General features: G+C 41.8%; 1 protein-coding gene across 3 annotated transcripts in view; it reads left to right on the top strand.

Moving 5' to 3' along the window:
- The window catches only part of SH3RF3 (SH3 domain containing ring finger 3), a 379,168-nt gene extending 359,778 nt beyond the window's left edge, over positions 1 to 19,390 (top strand). For all 3 annotated transcript variants that reach the window (XM_043509100.1, XM_043509039.1, XM_038384964.2), the window contains 2 exons: positions 7,745 to 8,082; positions 15,809 to 19,390. In XM_043509100.1, the coding sequence (XP_043365035.1) occupies positions 7,745 to 8,082; positions 15,809 to 15,977 (507 nt within the window). In that variant the 3' untranslated portion in view covers positions 15,978 to 19,390. The remainder of the gene's footprint in view (positions 1 to 7,744; positions 8,083 to 15,808) is intronic.
- The last annotated feature ends 2,385 nt before the right edge of the window (positions 19,391 to 21,775 follow it).

Here is a 21,775-nt window from a genome sequence, read left to right as displayed (position 1 = left end):
ACAAAGGGGTAGCTTTGCGAGAAACTGAATGGCCACCTCAAGGATAGAACTCAAAACCTCAAGGAAAGAACTCAAAACTGGGTTTAGCAGGCCATTGATTTCACAGAGGGAGGGAGGAGAAAATGAATACAAAACAAATCTGGTCTATTTCTTGTTTTGAGCCACTTCATCTAGCTTTATACATCATGCTGGCAGCAGACTGTGCAGTACGACCACTAGCCATCGTCACCTCCTGGGTGCTCGGCAGAAGACGGTGCAGTATGACTGCTGGCCATCATCTTCTGCTGGCTGCAAATTAAAAGACAGTGCACTGCCGGTAGGACTCAATTGCCATGAGACGAAACAAGGGAAATGACCTGGCTGAATCACTCCCATGTTTGCCCAGGCACCCGTTTAAAAGAGCACCCAGGACTACGTCGACGACGGCTACCAGTCATACTGCATTGTCTGCTGCCAAAAGGCAATAAACTGCTGCTGTGTAGCAATGCAGTACCACGTCTGCCAGCACCCAGGAGACATACGGTGACGGTTAGCTGAGCGGGCTCCATGCTTGCCGTGGTATGGCGTCTGCACAGGTAACTCAAGAAAAAAGGTGCAAAACGATTGTCTGCCCTTGCTTTTACGGTGGGAGGGAGGGAACGGGGGCCTGACGATATGTACCCAGAACCATCCGCGACAATGTTTTAGCCCCATCAGGCACTGGGATTTCTACCCAGAATTCAAATGGGCAGTGGAGACTGCGGGAACTGTGGGCTAACTACCCACAGCGCAAAGCTCCGGAAGTCGACTGTTGCCTCGGTACTGTGGACACAGTCTGCTGACTACATGCACTTAGAGCATTTGTGTGGGGACACACACACTTGACTGTATAAAAACACTTTCTACAAAACCGACTTCTAAAAATTCAACCTAATTTCATAGTGTAGACATACCCTTAGGGTGGATGCAGAAAAAGAGAGTTGAGTTAGTATGGCAAATACATATTTTCTCTCTAAAACACCTTGGCCTCAGTGTTTACTTAGACTGTAATCTGATTATTATCTTGTAAACTGGAAAAACCCTTCAGTTCTAAATAGCTATATCCTTGGCTCAGAAAAACTTGTCAGGCTGAAGAGCTGTTTATAAGCCCAAGATGAGGGTGTTATTGAGGTGTCAAGGGGCACCTAAAACTTACTGTGAAGCAGAAAATTCCAGTGTTTAAATATTTTGAGATGTTATTTTAAGATAATGATCTATTTTAAACTCAGGCTGTGCTAACGTTTCAGCACATTCCCCATAGTGATTTATTTACGTATGTGGGGGAAGCAATACATGTCCCCACATCGGCCTCCCTGCATGTGCGGGTCCAGGGCCACCGTGCTGTCACACCTCCTGCTAATGTGCTGCCAGGGACTGATTTTCACAGACACCCCTCCGTGCACTGGGGTAGGAGCACAATCGAGTTATTGGTTTTGTCACTGAAGTCAGGAATTAGGACTCTGAATACACGCAATGGATGCAGATCTGCTCCACTTTTACAGTCACTGATTTATTAACTATAACTACACTAAAATGTATTGGCAAGGGCTAATTTTACTCATTTGATAAAGAATTAACCTTTCTCAAATTAACACTGTGCACTTGCAGACTGAACATACAATCAAAAACCAAAACACACATTAGGGGCTATTTAAAGATGTTGACAGCAACCAACAGTCAGGTATTGACTGTACAATGGGTCCATCAATGTGGCAGATCCAAGAAGCTGACAGTGTCAAACATAATTCATTGTCAAATGGAAATTTGATCACTAGACCAAGAAAGCTAAATACTTTCCAAACTTGTTATAAAGCAGTGTTTCCCAAACTTGTTCCGCTGCTTGTGCAGGGAAAGCCTCTGGCAGGCCGGGCCAGTTTGTTTACCTGCCCCATCCGCAGGTTCAGCCAATAGCGGCTCCCAGTGGCCGCGGTTCGCCGTTGCAGGCCAATAGGGGCTGTGGAAAGCGGCGGCCAGTACGTCCCTCGGCCCGCACCGCTTCCTGCAGCCCCCATTGGCCTGGAGCGGCGAACCACGGCCGGTGGGAGCCGCGATTGGCCAAACATGCGGATGCAGCGGGTAAACAAACCGGCCCAGCCCACCAGGGGCTTTCCCCGGACAAGCGGCATCCCAAGTTTGGGAAACACTGTTATAGTAGATTAAAGACCTCTGACAAAACAATGTTACCCAGGAATCTGCATTCCCTTCCATTGCTGGAGGAAGGAAACCTAACATTGTTCTGCAAAGGCAAGAGGAAAATATATTCAAAACCTTTTATTCCAGAAAGGCCTCAGTTATGTCCTCCAAAAACTTCTCTTCTACCTCCAGAACTTACTGGATCCTGTAACTAATTTGCATACATGTTTTTATAACATTTTTATGTTCATTAATTAATGCTTAGCTGAATTATAGTGAAACTGCTGTAGAAAGAACTGCCCAGGACAGCTATAAATATTAAATTAATTCCTGATGAATGATGGCTGCTGTTACACCAAATTTTAAATGAATTCATAATAATTGGACACTTAAAATGAATCATTACTGGGATTCCATTTTGGAAGGCAGAACTGCTAAAGAGTACAGCATTTCTGTGCTGCTAAAAACCCAAGGAAGAAGCTGGCCACTCTTAAAGAAATGTTCTGCTTGGAAAACATTCATTAACTCTCACAGCCCCCTTGTGAGGTAGGTAGATTTTATTTGTTCCCCTTTTACAGATGGGGAAACAAGCACAGAGAGTTTTACAGTGAGCTGCCAAGCACAGAAGGTTCAAAACAATTCTGTCTGCTTTTTAAATTAGAAATGTCAGGAATATCAGAACCTGAGCACCTGCATTCTGTCAGAGAGCTTTGGCAGCGTTTCTGGAGGACCTGGAAGGTGATGTGATAGGAGGCTGAGAGCAGATGTGCAGCACTCACAGGACCTAGTTAAACTGGAGAAAATGTTGAATTAAAAAGTCTTATTTGGAATCGTCCAAACCTATAACACCAATATTGTAATGTAACCATAGTACCAATGGGCAGGGCTGCTCTGCAGTTCACCTGTAAGTGTCTTGTACAAGGCCTCACAGTGAGTCAGTAGTGGAAACGTGATGAGCAGTTTCAAGTTCCTGGCTACCAGTCCTATACTCGGCCCATTAATCCATGTTGTCTCTTAATTTTCCCAACCCCAGAGTTTAGTCTAAAAAGTTTATAAAAATGCTTGTCAAGTTAGAAATAAAGAATTTTTTTAAAAATCGCTTCTATGTGATTCTACTATTGTGTTACCACTCTTAACAATGCATCATCATTTTCATTCCATCTCCCTATTATCAGGGATTGTACAGCTTGGCTGTAGAAATTCATGCCAAGCTTTGCAGGGGTGAAGTTTGTCTTGTAAACAAAATTTAAAAATCTCAGCCTCAATCACTTTTTAATTTACAGAACAGAAATAAATGTATTTCCCTTTTGTGCTCTCTAACTGAAAAATAGCATTAATAATCAAATAAATTTTGGGAAACCAACAGTCTATAATATAAACAACGAGGAGTGCAGTGGCACCTTAAAGACTAACAGATTTATTTGGGCAAAAGCTTTAAGGTGCCACCGGACTCCTCATTGTTTTTGTGGATACAGACTAACACGGCTACCCCTCTGATACTAGTATATAATGTAAAATTTTTTGAAAATGTAATTTGCCAAGTTATTTAAATTAGAAAAGCACCTGCCACATGACGCATGGCTTAAATTCATCCAGAGCAGGGCTCCGGTAAATAGTTTCAAACCCACTGAAGCCCAGAGCCCCAGCACATCCCGCAGGGCAGAAGCCCCAAGCCCCAGTGCCTCCCACTGGGCTGAAGCCCCAAGCACTGGGGCTCTGGGAAATACTCAGGGAGAATTTAATTGCTGTTCATATAGTTATTCGGCACGTGTAAATCTTCTAGTTACAGGCCCCCAAAGCACTCACCGATGCACTGTAACTGTTCCTTTGGAGCCATTGAGTAGATATTGTACTGTGTGAAACATGCATATTGAGACAGTATGCTAGCATCATTAAAGTATATTGTGTCGGTGATCTATAGGGAAGGGGAAGGTATCTGACTTCATGAAGAATCACTGAACTTATTATTATGAGGATGGCAATTTCTTATAATTACAGATTTAGATAAACACAGTTATTTTCTGGTGTTTTTAGTGAGTTACTGCCAGAGGTTCCCATGGTTGTTGGTTGGATCATAGAGCAGGTGTTTAGCAGATAATTGCTTTTTATTTTCTGACATTTCCAAGTGAATTAATTTAATATTTATGATCTAATCCTGTGCAGTGCTGAGCACTCTCAAACTCCATTGATTTTACTGGGATCTGCAGCACCTCGACATGATTAGGCCCTTAAAGTTTGATCTGAACATCTTCAAAGTTCAGGGGGTATTTGTCTCTTGGGGTTGAGTTCGGACCCCTTGCTCACAAAACTAAGAGCCAGCATCCCAGAGGCACCATGTAAGAGCTACACTTTGCATTATTGCTTTTGCTCTCCCATGTTGTTATACATTGGCATCTCTGTTCTCTTATTGTTCTGCCATGGCATAAGAGAGCACATCAGAGAACTTCAGGAGCAGAGACATTAGATACTATAGGCAAATTATAGTAAATTCAATCTGTGTACTAAATGTTTATATTTATTTCATTGTATTTCCTCCTCTCATTCTTTAAAGCTTCTTTGACAAATGAATTCAGTAATCAGTATGTAACAGAGCATCACTTTAAATCTTGTACAAGACATTGTGTCTACAGAGAATAAAAAAAGGCTGTCTCGTGTTTCCAAATAATGTTCATGCTGGAAGATAGAAGCTTTCTGTTCCACATGTACTGCAATTACTCTGTTTTTTTCCCTCCAGAGATTCTATTATAGAATAAATGACCAAATACACCTAAATTTCATGTCCCTGAATCTCTGAATATAATCTTAGGCAATAGTTTGAACTTCATATAAAATAACAAATAAATGAACAGACTTCTTGCAATAGCATGGTTGTATAGTTAAAAAATGGAAAATGACTATTTATTAGTGCACTGAATTATGGAGGCACTGGTTGCGAGTATAGTTAAGGTTGTACCCAGTGTTCCAGTATTTGGCTTATTGTGACATTCACTGTCTTCCCCCACAAAACTTTTTAGCGGAAGGAGCTAATATTCTGAATGTGCATGTGCTTAAGGTAAGTGCGTGCTAGAATTTTTCCAGATGATTTTTCAGAAGTGCAAGATATGGTTCTATGGCAAAGACTCTAGAAATCTGTTTTTCCCAGTTAAAAACATGCCATTGTGATATTTCCAGCCACCTATATCCAGAGATGCTGGAGCAATTTGTATAGTGGGGGTGCTGAGAGCCATTGAACCAAACTGTAAACCCTGTATATGATGGAAACCACTTCAAGCCAGGGGGTGCAGTCGCACCCCCAGAACCCCAAGATCCAGCACCTATGTCTATATCAGAATAATGGTTTACTGTGAAAGGGAAATTTCATACATGATCTGTATTTTAAACTCACTGTTGTTAATTTTGTAACTTCCAGTGTGGAAGTGGTTTATATATTAGACCTAAAAAGTAATCCCGTAATGGCTAGTATTCCCTGAAATCCTTACTCAGGGCCTCATGCTCCCCAGTGTGGGTTAGTCACCAGCTAGGGTAAGTTCTGACTCACAGTTTTCCAGGAATTCTTCCATTAGGGGCAGGGATTGACCCCCCAGAAAAAGCAGACAGGGCTCCAGTCCCAAATCTCAAGGTTCTCCAGAAGCATGAGCTATGTATATAGAAGCCCTATGGCTCCACATTGCTATTTGCCTCATGGGTCCTAAATGAACTTTGCTGCCAGTGCCTAGGGACTGCCTCTGGGGATGTGGAGTGGTGGTCTATATATGCTAGCTTGTTCCATTTTGCCCAAGGGTATGGGAAGAAACATTTAGCTACAGTCCCACCCTCTCTGTGCTTGCAAATCTGTATCCTTGTGGAGCTCTTGAGGAGGGGCTTCCTCAGGGTTTGCGGGGAGCAGGAAGCATGCTGCTGAGTCAGCTCTCCTTCCTTTCTTCCTTCCACTGGCTCAGATCAGCAGGCTTAAGCTCCTTTCTACTCTTTGAAGCCGGGTGGGGCAGAGGAGGGGAGGACAAGGGGAGCACAAGATGCTCTGTTCTTATTGACAGAAAATTCTTACTGTAGCCAATGCGACATTTACCTGAGTATTGACTAGGATGGTGTGGCCCAACAAACATACTGCTCTTTCATAAAAGAAGCTTTACATTTATTCACATTCCTTGTGTTTTCATAGATGAAATATAGTGAGATTCTCTTACACTGATTTTTTTTTGCTACCAAATTTCAAACAGTTCAAACAATTTTGGGTTTCCCATTGTGTTTCTGTATACGGCAAGTTTCATACTATTGGTGTTCACTGTTGGTGAAGTTCACCCCATCCCCCACCAGCTGCACAAAGCCCAATTAGATGGCTTTAAGCAGAGAACTAAGCAAGGGCTAGGTAGATAGATTCCATCCTCTGACAGGAGGATGCTGGCTATTTGTGGGAAGCAGCCCATGGGAGCATTCCTGGCCTTTGGATCTCCTTTAATAGCAAATCTATGGCCTGCCCCAACACTATCCTCTTGTGTTGTCTCTTCAGGCCAGCAGAGGTTCCTCCTGCCTGCTTCACCTGTGCGTCCCCCTTTCTCCTCCTGTATGCAGTAGGATTAGGAGACTTTACAGCACAGAGGCTTTTGCACAGACTCTCCACAAAAAGGTTAATTTTACCCTTTGAGCAGGTCCCACTGTGGCATTCTTTAGGTAGAAGGGAAAAGGGACCATCAGCCCTCAGGGCGGGAGTTTGCATTTGCTTCCACCATATCCAGTGGCTTTTAAGCCATGTGGGATGCAGGCGATGAAGATGATCTGGCAAAAAGAGGTACAACATTGAGTGAAGAGAATTAGAATGATTGGATAACTGGCCAACAGTATGGGTAGAAATTAAAACTTGGTCAGTAACTCACTGATGTAGAAGTATAGTGAACACATAACTGGTTCGCTATGTGCTACAAAAGGTCCCCCCCCCCCGCCTCGCTCTCCTGCTGGTAATAGCTCACCTTTCCTGATCCTTCTTGTTACAGTCTGTATGGTAACACCCATTGTTTCATGTTCTTTGTGTATATAAAATCTATATTGTCCACTGTATGCATCCGATGAAGTGAGCTATAGCTCACGAAAGCTTATGCGCCAATAAATTTGTTAGTCTCTAAGGTGCCACAAGTGCTCCTTTTCTTTTTACGGATACAGACTAACATGGCTGCTACTCTGAAATATGTGCTATGAATACATACAAGAGGATTTTCTTCCTCTCGCTGAATACCAGCTTTGTTGGCAGGTTGATTATTTATTTTATATTCCGTATGAGATGTTTGTACCTTTAAAGTCCTGGTGTCACACTGAAACTGCTGCATTTCCTTAAGATATTTAATTATCCATTAGCACAATGGCACCTTGGTCTGCTGACCAAGCAAAGCAATTTGGTACTTTGGTAGGATCTTTATTAGCAAGGGAGCAAATTTTACCTGGTTTCTCCTACATAAAGACACATTTTTAGATAGATTTTATTATATGGAATTGTGAGATTTTTCTCCGATGTGAAACAATTAGAATGGTGCTGTTTATTTACAGTCCTTAATAACAGCCCAGGAGCTGCTCATTCACGTGCTTCATGTTGATTTCCTTTCAGAAAGAGAAGAAGAGCGGATTGTTGAAACTTTTAGCCGGCGCGTCAACAAAAAAGAAATCACGCTCCCCTCCATCTGTGTCTCCAACACCGGACCCCCAGGGAGCCATGGAGGGAGCTCTGCAGGGAGCGATGGGACCTGAACTCTCCTCACTCTCCAGCCATGGCAGGGCAGGTTCATGCCCAATTGAAAGTGAAATGCAAGGAGCTATGGGGATGGAGCCACTGCACAGAAAAACAGGCTCCTTGGATTTGAATTTTTCCATTCCCTCTCCTGCCAGGCAGCTACCTTCTTCGATGGCAGCCATCCGTCCAGAGCCCAAGCCATTGCACCGGGAAAGGTATGGTGATGGAGAAGAGTTTGCCTATGAGCTAAGGGTGTTCATAATTTCAGTCTGCCCTGTCACTTGCACATGAAGGAATGTTTGTGGGAAAGAGGCAAAGTTTGTCTTGCATGAGCATCACTGTAGTTCTGCCAGCCCCCCACCCCCACCCCCGTTTTTTTTAAGCCATCTGAGGCTATAGATTGTCCAGTTATTTATTAGAATTAGAAAATTCAGGCCCCTCTGCATGTAGAAAACCAGCCAAAACATGTGTAAGGCAGCTATGATGCTCGCCGTTAAAAAGTCAGCATTTGCCAACAGAAACAATGTGCTCATCACACAGTTATTTCCTATTCTAAGTATAGGAGAAAGCTGGGGTATCTGACACCACTGTATGTGGAAGCTGTTGGCAAATGCCACTTTTAAACAGTGATCACTGTATCTTAATAATCACAATGGATTGTCATGCAATACTTGGTATACTGTGTATCCCTGTAAATATGTTTGTCCATTATATCTGGCCTATCGTGCAGTAACAAACAAGGGTCTTTTTAAAATTTATTGTCACTTAAGTCATTACTGTCCCTTAAGCCATTATATGCTGTCCTGAAGTATTTTTATTCCAGAAGTGGTTGATAACTAGCACAGAGAATAAGACTAGGATTCTAGAGAATGGCAGTCTGCTCTGCATCTTGTTATCCATAAAGCTGCTGATTTTGCAAACCCAGAGAGAGGGGGCAAGGTGGCAACACCAAAAAAAAGAAAAAAAGAAAAAGACAGGCAAGAAAAGGGAGAACAGAGTAAATGGAGAGACATGCAGGCCAGGTCTGTTTTCAAAGTTACATGGATTTTAAGGTTAAACTGGTTTAAAACCCGGTTTAGTTGAAGGGGTGCAAAACCAAACCTTGTGTAGACACTCTTAATTTGACATGTATCAACTGAGCTTAATTCAATAAGGACAGCAAAAATCTCATCTTGAATTAAACCAATGCATCCTTGACATAGACAAGGCCTCAGAAACAAATATGCGGAGAGAAGCAAGAAAGGTGTCCCTCAGCGTCTCGTGTGCTGACTGTTGTAGCACTGCTTTGAAAGCACCACTTCAACGATGCAGAGAATTCCTAAGGGTGGGATTGAGATGCTGGTGCATATCCCATATTTTCCCAGTCTAACACTGCACCTAGGGATGGCGCTGACAGTGAAACAGGTGACCGATGATACCTGTTTTGACTGCAGTGACGGGGAGTAGCAGTAGAATGAGAGGGCCATAGGACGAGTTCTGTATGATCAGTGTTATTACAACTAAGAACAAATGGATCTATAAAGACAGGATGTTTAAAATGTTACAAATATTACTAATTTCAATATGCTGTGGTAAAGAAAGTATTCTGATTTTAAGCATTTTGATTTCCTGAATCTAAAGTCTGAAAATAAGCTATAATTGAAATAATCTTAATTATACACAGCAGTCAAGATTCTCTAATTGATTTATGAATTAACTTCCATGTCATTGGTGTATCTGCATTCCTTAACTGATCATATGGTTGTTTATGCCTATAATGGGGAATATTAATTACCTTCACACTCTAGGAAGTATAATGCTTAGTCCTGGAATAATCTGAGCAAAATACTTCAAACACTTGTCTTTTATAAATTCATCCCACATCCATTGGTGCTCATTAAATCACCAAATTGCTCAGAAGTACTAAATTATTTTTTTTAACAAATTACATTTTTGAAACCACTTGTTCATTTCACATCTGGCAATGGAGGAACTTATGCTCAGCATCTCTGAACTCCATATTTTGCTTGTTTGCATCGCGATGTATTTCATCTCCACAGGAGGACCAATTCCTTATTTGCATGGATGGAAAATAAAGATTGGATAAACAGATTTTGATGCTGGATGAAATTTAAACAGAGAAAAAAAGCTACAAAACGTTTCTGTACACTTATACTTGGCTTTTAATTTCCCAGTGCCCATCTCTGCACATAGAAACAGTACACTGAAAGATTGGAAGGAGTAGCACATTCCTTAATATTTACAGCATTCCAAATGGGGCGCATGAAGCCAGCAGAGCCAGGGTACTTCTTCCATTAAAACTGGCTTACAATTCCTGCACTCACTGCATGTAGACTAGAGAGCAAAACCAGGCATTCGACATTTGCACCGTATCAGAGTTGCCTCAAAGAACTCTAATTGCTGACAGCTTGTGTTTCACACAGTAAAGAGGAATTCTGCTCCATTACATTACAGTTCTTTGTGCACAGAAATTGCAGCAGATCAGAAAGGAAAGTGAGGTTTGCCTTATCACAGACAGTACTAATTTTATAGTCCTATTCCCTTGGCATAGGCAGATAGAGTGGGAAAGAAATTTAATTTTGACTTGCTATATTTATGTATTTCCAGAGCCTGGTTTTGGTTTGGGGGAGGTTAGGCTGGAGAGGAAGGCACATTTTTCCTGGCTTACCTGTGTTTAAACCAATCTGCCAGGATTGTGAGGTTTATCATCTGTTACTGCCTTCCGGGGAGCAATTTTCCCGCTGTCTTTTCCTAATGCCACTTTACCTGTGCTGCTGTATGCCAGAAAGCGTATAGCATTTCCAGTAGCTGAGTGGAGAACCTTCACTGCTGCTAATATAGTCACTGTGTTGCATAGGTTAACTAGCAAGCATTGCTATGCTGAACACCATTTTAGGCTGCATGTGTTCCAGATATTGTCATCTATGTGCTGCTACTGTCAGTTTCCCATAGTACAGGACTGCTACGGCTGTAGCACACTGTACTGATTGTGGAGAGTCGGGGGAGTGCCTGATCCTGCAGCTCTTGCTCACATGAGCAAGTCCCATTGGCATCACTCAAGCTACTCACAATGAACAGCAGATGTAAGATTCAAAGGTCTGTCTAACAGCATTAAGGCTAAATAGGCTCCTCATGTCATTTCATTGTGATCACTCTAAATGAAAGAAGGACTTTCATTTGCCTTCTCTTTCAGCAAAATACAAATGTACATACAGCAACATTGACAAGATTATGGTGTGTAAATTAGAGTATTTAAGTGTATGTATGTATATGTGACAGAGAGAATGCTCTCCTCAGTGGTTGGCATTGTGCCCAGACACAATCAACTGTAAAACCGTCATTTACTGCATTCTCTGCTGAAATGGTTAAAGTTTTGCAAAGTTATAAGCAGCTGAACACAAGATCTCATAATGGGAACTGTCGGGCAACCTTAATAATAAATGTACTTCCAGCCCTACCGATAATTGTGATAGACACAAGGCTGTTTGCATGTCTAAATTATGAAATTTTTAATGCAGTGTGACAATGACAGATTCCAACATTCTTCTGAGTTCCACATAAGATGAAAGCTGTGTCACAGATGAAAGAAAACTTACTATTGCATAGTAGTGGTCAGGGAAAAGAGGAAGGAAGGAGGAAAGAGAAAAGCAGAGAGGGATAGAAGTATGCCGGGCTTCTCTGTAAGGAGGGGGCCAAATCTGGGGGGGAAGAGTGGGAGCCGATTTAAAACAATAGGACTAATGTGTATTTTAAACTAGGTTACTGAGAAAAACAAGGCATCGCAGGCTTTGACTGGAATGATTTATGATGTTTAGAAACCTCTTCGTGGCAGCAGCGCCATGTGATTCTTTGGTTTGTACATTGGAACCTCAATAACACTCACTTTCTTCGTCCACTAATCCAAGAATCTCAGGGGAAAAAATATAGCCAGCCCATCCCATGTCGCTGCAAAGATTTCACAACAGATGTGAAAATGAGGTCTTTTATTACTGAGATTTCATTATTTTTATTCAATATGCTGATATGTTTACTGTGAAGTATCGTGATTAATTAAAATTAAATTACAGTTGTTAAATAATTGAAAAAAGTACATTTTGTAATGCAGTATCCTGGATTTATTTTTTAAATCTTTAAAGAAAGCCTCTAAAGAATCCCTTGTTACTAGGATTGCCACCTTTCTAATGGCTAGTAACCAGACCCCCAGGACTCCCATCCCCTGCTCCGCCTCTTCCCTCAAGGCCCCACCCCTGCTCCACCTCTTCACTGGGGATTCTACCCCCTTCTCTGCCTCTTCCCCGGGCTCTGCTCCCTTCTTCACCTTTTCTCCCAAGGCCCCACCCCTGCTCCATCTCTTCCCCAAACCAAATTAAAAAAACAGACATCAAGGCTTGTGAAATGGAACCTGGACACAAAAGCTGAAATCCAGACTTGTCCAGGTGAAAAACGGATGGGTAGCAACCCTACCTGTTACAAATACGGGATTGCCAACATTGGAAAGAGATTGGTTTTGATATGTTTGATAATTTTTCTGGCTAATTTGAAACATTTAGTAAATAGCAATTGGTCTCTCAGCCATCAGTGAGATTCTGTTCTGTATTTAAAAGGATGGTCGTTAAGATACCACACTATAAACCAGGAGTTCTGTTCCAAGAACTGTTGCAAACCTTCACTGTGACCCAAGGCAAGTTATGTCACTTCTCTGTGCCTTAATTTCCTCATCTGTGAAATGGGGTTAAAAATGCTGTTCAGAGCTATTGTGAGGCTTGATCCCTTACGTCCATAAAGCACTCCAAGATCTGCAACAGAACTGCAAAAATGCTATTAATGTAGATTCAATTGAGCTGAGTTCAGAGAGCTGAAGTTTGGCATCATCTTCGCTAAAATTGTTCCAGTCTGATAATTTAATTAATCAACATTGAAGCAGAGTGTCTGAGATAATGTGTGCATTCATTTGCATAATGGCTGTAATTGGCAAAGCCTCATAATATAAGTGTGACGGTTCTGCAAATGACAGTAAGATGGACTGTTTTCTTGTAGCCAGCCAGCAGCACACACTTCAGCCTCTGTTATTTGCTTTTCCACACAGGAAAAAGTGACAGCTAGATGTACTGGCCAAGGGAAAAGATGACTAATTGATTTTTGATGGTTCTTGACATGGATATATATTCTACATGACTATGTTGCTAATTCAAGATAAAAAACTTCTAATCAGGTTTTAGAGCAGAACTCCCACTTCTGAATGGGGCCAAAAATGTTACGAGTAACAGGATCTTTGGCCCAACTGCAGTGAGCAGTTCCTTTAGCCAGATCTAGCAATTTCATTGTCACGTATTTGAGTCTGTAGCTTCACAGCCAGCAGCCAGCCAAGCTGTGGTTGCAAAGAAAATTAACTCCCGTCATTCAGTTTCAGAGAGGCCCTTGATGTGGTATCAACCCACTGGCAATCAATTCAGTGAATTTAGGGTAATGTTGTGCTTTGAGATGCTCCAGTGCATATTTAATTTAACTACAAGACAGATCATCATTTTAAATAAATATTTGACTCTTATAAGCATCAATTGGGAATGAATGACCATGCAGCAAATGCAATAGATAGTAATCTTCAGAAGATGTTTTGAATAATCAATTGGCTTTTCTTTAACTATCTTTACCGTATTCATTGCTCTGCAACTAGCGAGACAGTTACTGATTGTTAAATGCCAGCTGAAATGACGTGCTGAGGAGGAACACCCGAGGTATTAGACTCATGTTCACTGGCCTATACACAGATCGGCTTGGGAAAATGCCAATTTGCTGAAACCAAACTGTTTCACAAAAACATATTGGTTTTGACAAACTGCCAATGAAACATAAGCAGCTCCTGCCAGCTCAACTGGTGGACGGCTGGGGAGCCTTGGCTCCCTGGGCCCAGGTCTCTAGGGCAGTTTCACCATACAGATTGCTCCTGTGGCAGGAATTCCAGCTGTAGCCAGGACGTGGCTGACAACTCCACAGCAGGGGAGCTGGGAGTCCCGAGAATCTCAGCTCATGCAAGGGCTCTTGGGACTTCCAGGCTTGCTGCTGTGGAGCCAGAAGCCTTGGAGACGCAGCTGCCAAGCTTTGAGACTCCCAGCTCAGCCGTGGCTCCAGGGCGTCAAGATCTCCACCTCCCCATCAGTCTGCTAGAGCTGACCAGGAGTCTCCAAGTCTGGACTCCCAGGCTCAGTTTCGTTTGTCAAAACAAAACATTTTGATTATTTCTAAACAATTCTTGTATTTGTTTTCTCTTCTGTAGGAAATCTGAATGTTTCCACTTTTTCTTCTATAACAGAACCCTCTTTTCAGAATTTCTTGTGGAACAGACATTCCACATTTCCACCAGCCTAAATCACAATCCGTAGTTTTTTCCTAACATAGAATGACGCTTGGAAACTACAAACCTGAACGGCTCTGTCATCTCTTTGGGGGCAGGGACCATCTCTTTGTTTGGACTGTGCTCCAAAGAGTGAGCCCTTGAGCTATGTCCAGGGCCCCTAGGCACTACCATACTACTCCTAATAATACTCACTGGAATAACCGCAAATGATTTTAGGTGAAAATAAAAATTCTTTGTGAATTGTCCAAAGAAATCCAGGACATTGCTCATTTGCAAACAATGCAATAGTGACTCCATTATTAGTACAGACATTTAGAAGCTACTGTATGCTCTGGTGATTTAGCTCTAAGAGCAACCTGGATGGACCATTACGACGTCATGGGGAACCTTGCCTTAGGTAAAGGGGACAAAACAGGAAATTGAGGTGCAACCTATTTTAGTTTGAGAAAGAAGATTAATTTCTGTCCCACCCAGCCCAGTATGGCCTTAGGTTTGTGCCAAGAATACCAGCACACAGGTTCTACTGATTTGGGGGGACATACCCACCACGCCCAGCAATATACCACTAAATAACCTCTGGCAGCCCCTCACACCTTGAACGATGAACTGCGGGGAACCAATCCACAACCCTCTCTAGGCCCCTATTCACTCATTAAATCCTTCTGACCCCATTTCACCCCAATAATAGAATCCTCCCGACCTTCTGTCCCCTGTTGCTATAATCCTCATGTCACCCCCTGAATGCCAAGCAGGCTATCTACCAATTGTCCCACGCCATGACTGGCTATGCTACTTGCACAACTGGTTTTGAAGGATACACAGCTGTGTCTTCACATAGGGCCTTGTCGCTAAAGCCAGCTCCGAGCCCAGTTTCTTTCACTCTAAAGACCACAGAATAGTTTAAAACTAAAGCTGGTTGAATTGGTGAAAACTAACACTTTTGTGAATTTTTTTCCACCCAGCTCTATTTAAAAGTAACGGAATCAATTATCTTATGAGCTGCAGCCACCTGTGGAGCAAAAACGGTGCTTGTGGGGAAAGCACGCCACAGCGCTGCGCAACAATTTAAAACCAGAAGTGCGGAAGACGCTTCTGAGGAAGTTTAGGCTGCAGTGAAATGACCTACTTTGACCGGGGTGCTGGGGCTAATCTCCCATGTGCCCTTTTCTGAAAAATGCCATGGGGTCATGGACGCTCGCATGAGAGCAGGAGCTGTTTTATATCATTAAAAAGGCAGCACCTAAAGTAGCACAGGGCTCCCAACATCATCCTGGGGCATTGCTTCAGTACTGATTTCGAGGGAAGAGTTTGTCATCTATCGAACTCATTAACATGGTTACCTATGGTTTTCCTGGGAAGTCTCCCATTTAAATAGCGATCAGCCCTGACCCTGTATAGTTCTTAAGGGGGGACAAGACCCCATTTGAAGAGGTCTGGCTTCAGGCAGATGCAGGTGATCCAGGACATGGGGCAAGCCAAATGCAGCCTGTCTTTCGTGGCCGTGCCCTGGTGAGGGTCCTACTCCAAACAGCATCGGCGCACTGCTTGATTTGTGCTTGATAAGGTATTCTCTTTTGTTTTTGAAGGTACCGTGTCGTGGTTCCATATCCTCCTCAAAGCGAAGCAGAGATTGAACTGAAAGAAGGTGACGTTGTGTTTGTGCACAAGAAGAGAGAGGATGGCTGGTATAAGGGGACATTACAGCGAAATGGCAGGACGGGCCTCTTCCCTGGAAGCTTTGTAGAGAGCTTCTGAGGGCTTGCTTTCTTCCCCGTCACCACTCTCTGAACTGAAAGATCTTTCAGGGGAAATTCCATAGCACAAGAAGAGACAGCAAAGGGAAATGTGACTGATATCCACTGCCATTTTTACATCCAAAGACTCCCCGGGCCCTTCATTCTACAGCTCTGGAAGCACAGTACCTGCTCGGCTTTCAAAACCATGTACAGTACATACAGTGGTATGTTGACATAGTGCCTTCCACTTGGAATCATAGACTGAGAGGATGCACATGTGGTTTGTATCTAAACTAAACTCCAACCGTTACCCATTATGTAAATTATAGAGAAAATATCTTTTAAAAAGTTGTTATATTGCTGTAACTTATTTGTCTGAGCTGCAGTGTTCTTAGTACTGGCCTATGCAAGACGGATTTGGGTGTGGCAGGAGGCAGAGTAGGGAGCTCTTGAACTGGGATTTTATATTTCCTGGGGGAAAAGCGGAGAGTGTGGGAAAAATCCAACTGAAGATTTGTGCATTGTTCTGCCAGAAAGAATTAGGAGTCCAAAATGTTAGTGTCATGCTTTCTATATACCTCAAAAATATGCTGCATAAGGATGTCAGTAAGCGTGTTAGTGATCAGAGTTGCATTTCATCTGAAGTACCTGTGAGATGCACTGGGCAGATCCTTGAGGAACTCTGGCTCCAGCATTCAATTGCGGTTATTTGAGTTATCTGTCCATATTATATGCAGCATTTTTTTGCCCATCCAGTATCCAACTTTCCATTGCTTTTTTTCTTTTCTTTTTTTTGATATGACATACCATTTTTAATTGTTCGCAGTATTGTTGCAGCTGTGTTGGTCCCAGGATATTAAGGAGGCAAGTTGGGTGAGGTAATATCATTTATTGGACCAACTATTTGTCCAATAAAAGATATTGCCTCACTGACATTGTGTCTCTAATTAATACCTTTTTAATGTAAGAACTGTTATACATTTTATATATATAAATATATATATATTCTCCTAAGAGATCAGGCATTTCCTGTTTTTCATACATCTGGTGCTTTTATTATTATTATTTTATTATTAGGAAGATCCTGTTTGGCTTAAGAGAGAGACTGTTAACAGCAACATCAACAGACTTCACATTTAACATGTGAATTCTGAAACGTACTGAAAGTAGATTTCATCAAGGTGAATATGTTTGTTAGTCCTACATGAAGCAAGAGAGAAAAATCAGATTAGGTGGTGATATATATATGTGTGTGTGTTTGCGTGTGCATGTGTGTGTGTGTATGTAACTCACTTTCTTTAAATATAGTTTCTAAAGACCCTTAATAAAGCACAGTAATCTGTCGAGACAATGGTAATTATTCAAGAATTGGGAGTATTTCCAGGAGGAGCTATTTTAATTGACTTTTACATGGCAATACAAAGAACACTGCAGGTTCCAGCAAGCACAGGAATTGTGGAATTTTCCTCTCTTGTTGCATCAGAGAGAAGAGAGCTGAACTGCAACGGCTGTAATTAGCATTGTCAAAATGTGATTTTTTTTTACTGTAGAAATGTACAGTTCTCAACACTGTTCTAACCTGGTCAAGCTACAATACAAAATATATCAGGCAATATAACCCTCCATCTACAAGGGACCTAAAGGTGCAATAAATGTAAAGCAAGTTTATGCAGTTATTTGTATCAAACAAAGAAGAGAAAAATCTGATAATGCAAGTGTGGGAGTATTTAAAAAAGAGGTTCAGTTGTGGTCTCCTGTAACAAAGTTATAACAAAAGAATATTCTTAACTATGTTGTGCCCTGCCTTTCCTAGTGACTGGCTGCTTGCCCAGACCAAGATATGGTGGTCATTCAAGACTATGTTAGAGTTGTAGTAACCTAGAGATGATCTTAGTAAAAAGAGGATGCCCAATGGGTGTATGCCAGTACTTTGTTCTCAGTATTTCTTATGCCGAAGGGGTAGGTTTTGTTTTCATTCAAGCCATGTATGCCAGCACATATCAAAACATGTATATGTAAACATTCCTACTTATGACAGGTTGAAGTGGGCTGTAGCTCACGAAAGCTTAGGCTCAAATAAATTTGTTAGTCTCTAAGGTGCCACAAGTCCTCCTTTTCTTTATTCCTACTTATGTTGAACTGAATGACTTCATTCTCTGTAAAATAAGTTTCTCTTCCTGTCATTTGTAACAGATTTCAGAAACACAGTCCGCGCCTAGCATTACACCTTCAAATCACAGAAACATTATTTGGTTGGAGGGGGTTTTTAATGTTACCACATTTGTTCATGTTCCAGGTTGTAATCAGTCATCAGTAAAATAAACGGTTAGTGTTAAGAGGAAATTGCCTTTTTATAACCAATAAGAGCTTTAAGAAATTTCTTCTGCAAAAGGCTGATTGAAGAACAGAGCACTATCTATCCAGTCATTTCATCCAAATCGGAAATGGTATCTCTGCACTTTGAGCCATGATCTGGTCAGCTAGCAAGCTGGCAATGCCCCCCCCCAAAAAATGTGTTTTACACACACACACACACCCTGTTTCTCACAATGCTAACCAGGAATTTAGATAGATAGATAGATTAGATATAAATTCTTGGTTAGCATTGTCAGAAACAGATTTTTCTGACAAACTATTGTGGCTAAATATCTGTTAAAATTCTGTTCCATGGTATATTTACTATATCCAGAGAAATGAAACAGGAATAATATTGTATTCAATCAGATCTAAAATAGTTCCAGAATTCAATGTTCTAATGCTTAAATCTAAACAAAGACAAAAGCTGTTATGCAAGAAAATATAGAAATGTCTGTGTAAAATCAGTGTTTTTAAATGTATTTTGCAGTCCGGGCAATAATAATTTTTAACTATACATGATGAGGGTAAAATAACCCTTTCAGTCACACCTCCTATAAGGAGAAATATTTTTTGGTGTTTGATATTTTGAAAACAGCTGTTTCTGGTCCCCATTTATTGCTTACCATAATAATAATTGTCTTGGACAAATCAATTCCATGCAAAGAGCACAACTGCAGAATATAAGACTAATCAGTGGTACAAGAAAATGACCCAGTGCCATTTAGGAAGTCCTTGACCCTGGGAGGGGATTGGCGCTTACTGTGATCCATTTTTAAATTGCATACAAAGGAAAGACAGAGGAGGGGAAGGGAGTGTGCGTGCATTTCCTACAAGAAAAAAAAAAAGTTAAAGAATCCTTCTGGCAGCCTCATTTTGTAAAATGCCAGGTTTGCTGATCTAGAAATGGTTTCAGCTAATTGAACAATTCCTTTGTACTTTGCACAGCTCAGAAAATGTTTTTGTTATACATGAATGTTAACGTGATTTAGAAAATATTGATGGTTACTAGTATAAATGAACTACAAGGACTGTGTTTCTGATGCTTTAAATAAAATAAACATTGAGGTCACTTGAGTGAGTTTTCCATCTTTATTTAGATGGTAAAGAGATTATACAAAACAGGTGTCCTGAGGCTCACAATAAAGATCATCAGAGGGGCCCAAGATATTTATGCTTCTAACTTCCCTTCCTGTGAGGATCTGGGCCAAGGTGACTTTGAAAAAGGGGTGAAGGCAGAGAAATGTCAGGAAATACTTCAAATGAAACAGTATTTTCACATAAAGAGCTTTAGTCCACAAACCCTACTCACATGGAGTACAAAGAGAGACACTGAAGTCAATGTATTCAATTGGAGCTATGCATGAATAAATACTATTGGATGTAAAGGCTGCAGCAGGGGCCTTAATATAATTATATGGCTTAGAGCATAGAATACTATTTTATATCAATTGATACCCTTTATTTTCCCAAATAAATTGGAGCAAGTGCTCTAGAGTTTGTTCTTTTATGACATAAGCCAACACCTGCAGCAGGACCAATATGTGTTTTGACAACACATGCTCTGGTCAGTTTACTTTTCTGTTGGTGGAGGGAGAAGCTTCTAGATAGGTTTTTTAAAATGTGTCCATTCTTCATGAGACACAAAAGTAGGAATTTGTACCAGTCTGTCAGAAAACATACCAAGGGCCACTAGTGTAAATCAGTAACTTAGTCATGGAATCTGAAGTGGTTTCTCAGAATCACACTGGTGTAACTCATCTCACAATCTGGCCTTGATGAGGCTACTGTCCTTTCTGTAGTTTGCCCTGCTGCTAGGAGACACTCAGGTGTGTGGGGGGAGAGGTTTGGGGATGGAAATGAGTAGAACTGAGATCTTTTTAGCTCATTTCATAAAATTAATTCAGTCTTACAAGGGCATTTCTCAAGTTTCTACTTCATAATGGGCTAAATGCAGTATCCTTCAGCACATCATGGTGCATTTTATTCATCAAGTTGTGTCCTTTTCAAAGGCTTTGCTTATTTCTGATTTGTACGTTTACTTAAGTGCATCTCATGGTGATAGTTACCAGAGGTGTTTGTGCATTTTTATTTGTTGTTGCACAGAACAGATCTACAGTCAGACCGCTGCCCTCTTTTATTTGTTGGATGTTGAATTGCCATGAAATCACTTTCTGTAATGAGGTCTGTAATCTCAACCTGTCTGGGCTTTGACGCCATGCTCATCACTACAGTCTCTGAGGCCCAGATGCTCAAATGTATGTAGGCACCTATCTGCCTCTTTAGTCTTGCCACCCACCAGACCTATGGAGGCAGAACGAATTGGCCAGTTCTTCACCACGCAGGTCTTGGCCTCATGCCAATGACACACAGGTGCAATTCTGCACATGGAGTTAAAAGCCACGATTAGGAGGTGAGGATCAGTCTCTGACAAAAATTAGCACTAACTGGTATCTTTGTTGGAAGGCCAGGTAGAGAGTCCAAGGGCTGGATGGGTATGGAATTATGTTACACTTTCATTCCTAGAGGTGATTCCTCCAGTACAGGGAAAAGTATTAAGGCATGGTGGCCAGGCCATTTGAGGAAGCTGGTCATGCTGTTGCTCATGTTGTGCCAGTTCTATGGATAAGTAGAGCACTTTGTTCCTCAGGGGCTGGCATCTAGGTGTAACACCAACAGATCCCGGTGGGCGGAATCGAACCAGAGGTCTCTGGAACTAAATGCATGAGCCTCTACTGCATGAGCTAAAAGCCACATGGCTCTTAGCTAAGGCTGTAGAGCAGATTCATTAATCTCTAAGTGGTCTCAGTGCCACTAGATGGGACAGAACACCACACCCAGGAAGTGTGTGGGTTACCTAGGCACCTAAATTCACTCAACGCCAGAGAGAGAAGTGTGCTTGAGCCCCACCCTGTGCTCTGTGGTGTAATAAGAAGGATCCAAACGCCACTCACTTCAGTGGGAGCAGGATTGCAGCTAAAACTTCTTCAGGTATGTGCCTTCACCAAATTAGGAGACTGAAGATAGAAAATAGTTTTATCGATTGTCCTGTTAGTTCATCCCAGGGTTCTTATGGCTCATCTACATGAACACTTAGTTCATAATAAGCTAGGGTGCAAAGCCACCCCAAATTAGTCTGCCACGCACTTACTGTCCATGTGGGTCCTGTGGCCACACACTAACCGGGCCACAGTGCACTTCTGGATCTACCGTGCTTTGAAAAGGGAGCAAATCAACGCACACTAGGGAACGTCTCATGTGTGGGCAGCAGGGTCCACAGAAGCAGTCCGTGCACAGCCAGCTATTACAGGGTAGATTTGCACCCTAACTTTGCAGCAAACTACCTGTTTGAATAACAAGCTCTTAGTCACGCTGCTACACAGCCTGTGCACTTGCTACTTAGTCATAGTTCACAAATGTGGGTGTCACAGGGCTATAAACAAACAGAAATTCCTCATCCCC

This window comes from Dermochelys coriacea, chromosome 1 (assembly GCF_009764565.3).
Source record: "Dermochelys coriacea isolate rDerCor1 chromosome 1, rDerCor1.pri.v4, whole genome shotgun sequence".
In the NCBI taxonomy this organism is placed as follows: domain Eukaryota; kingdom Metazoa; phylum Chordata; order Testudines; family Dermochelyidae; genus Dermochelys; species Dermochelys coriacea.
This window is presented reverse-complemented; position numbering and strand designations above follow the sequence as displayed.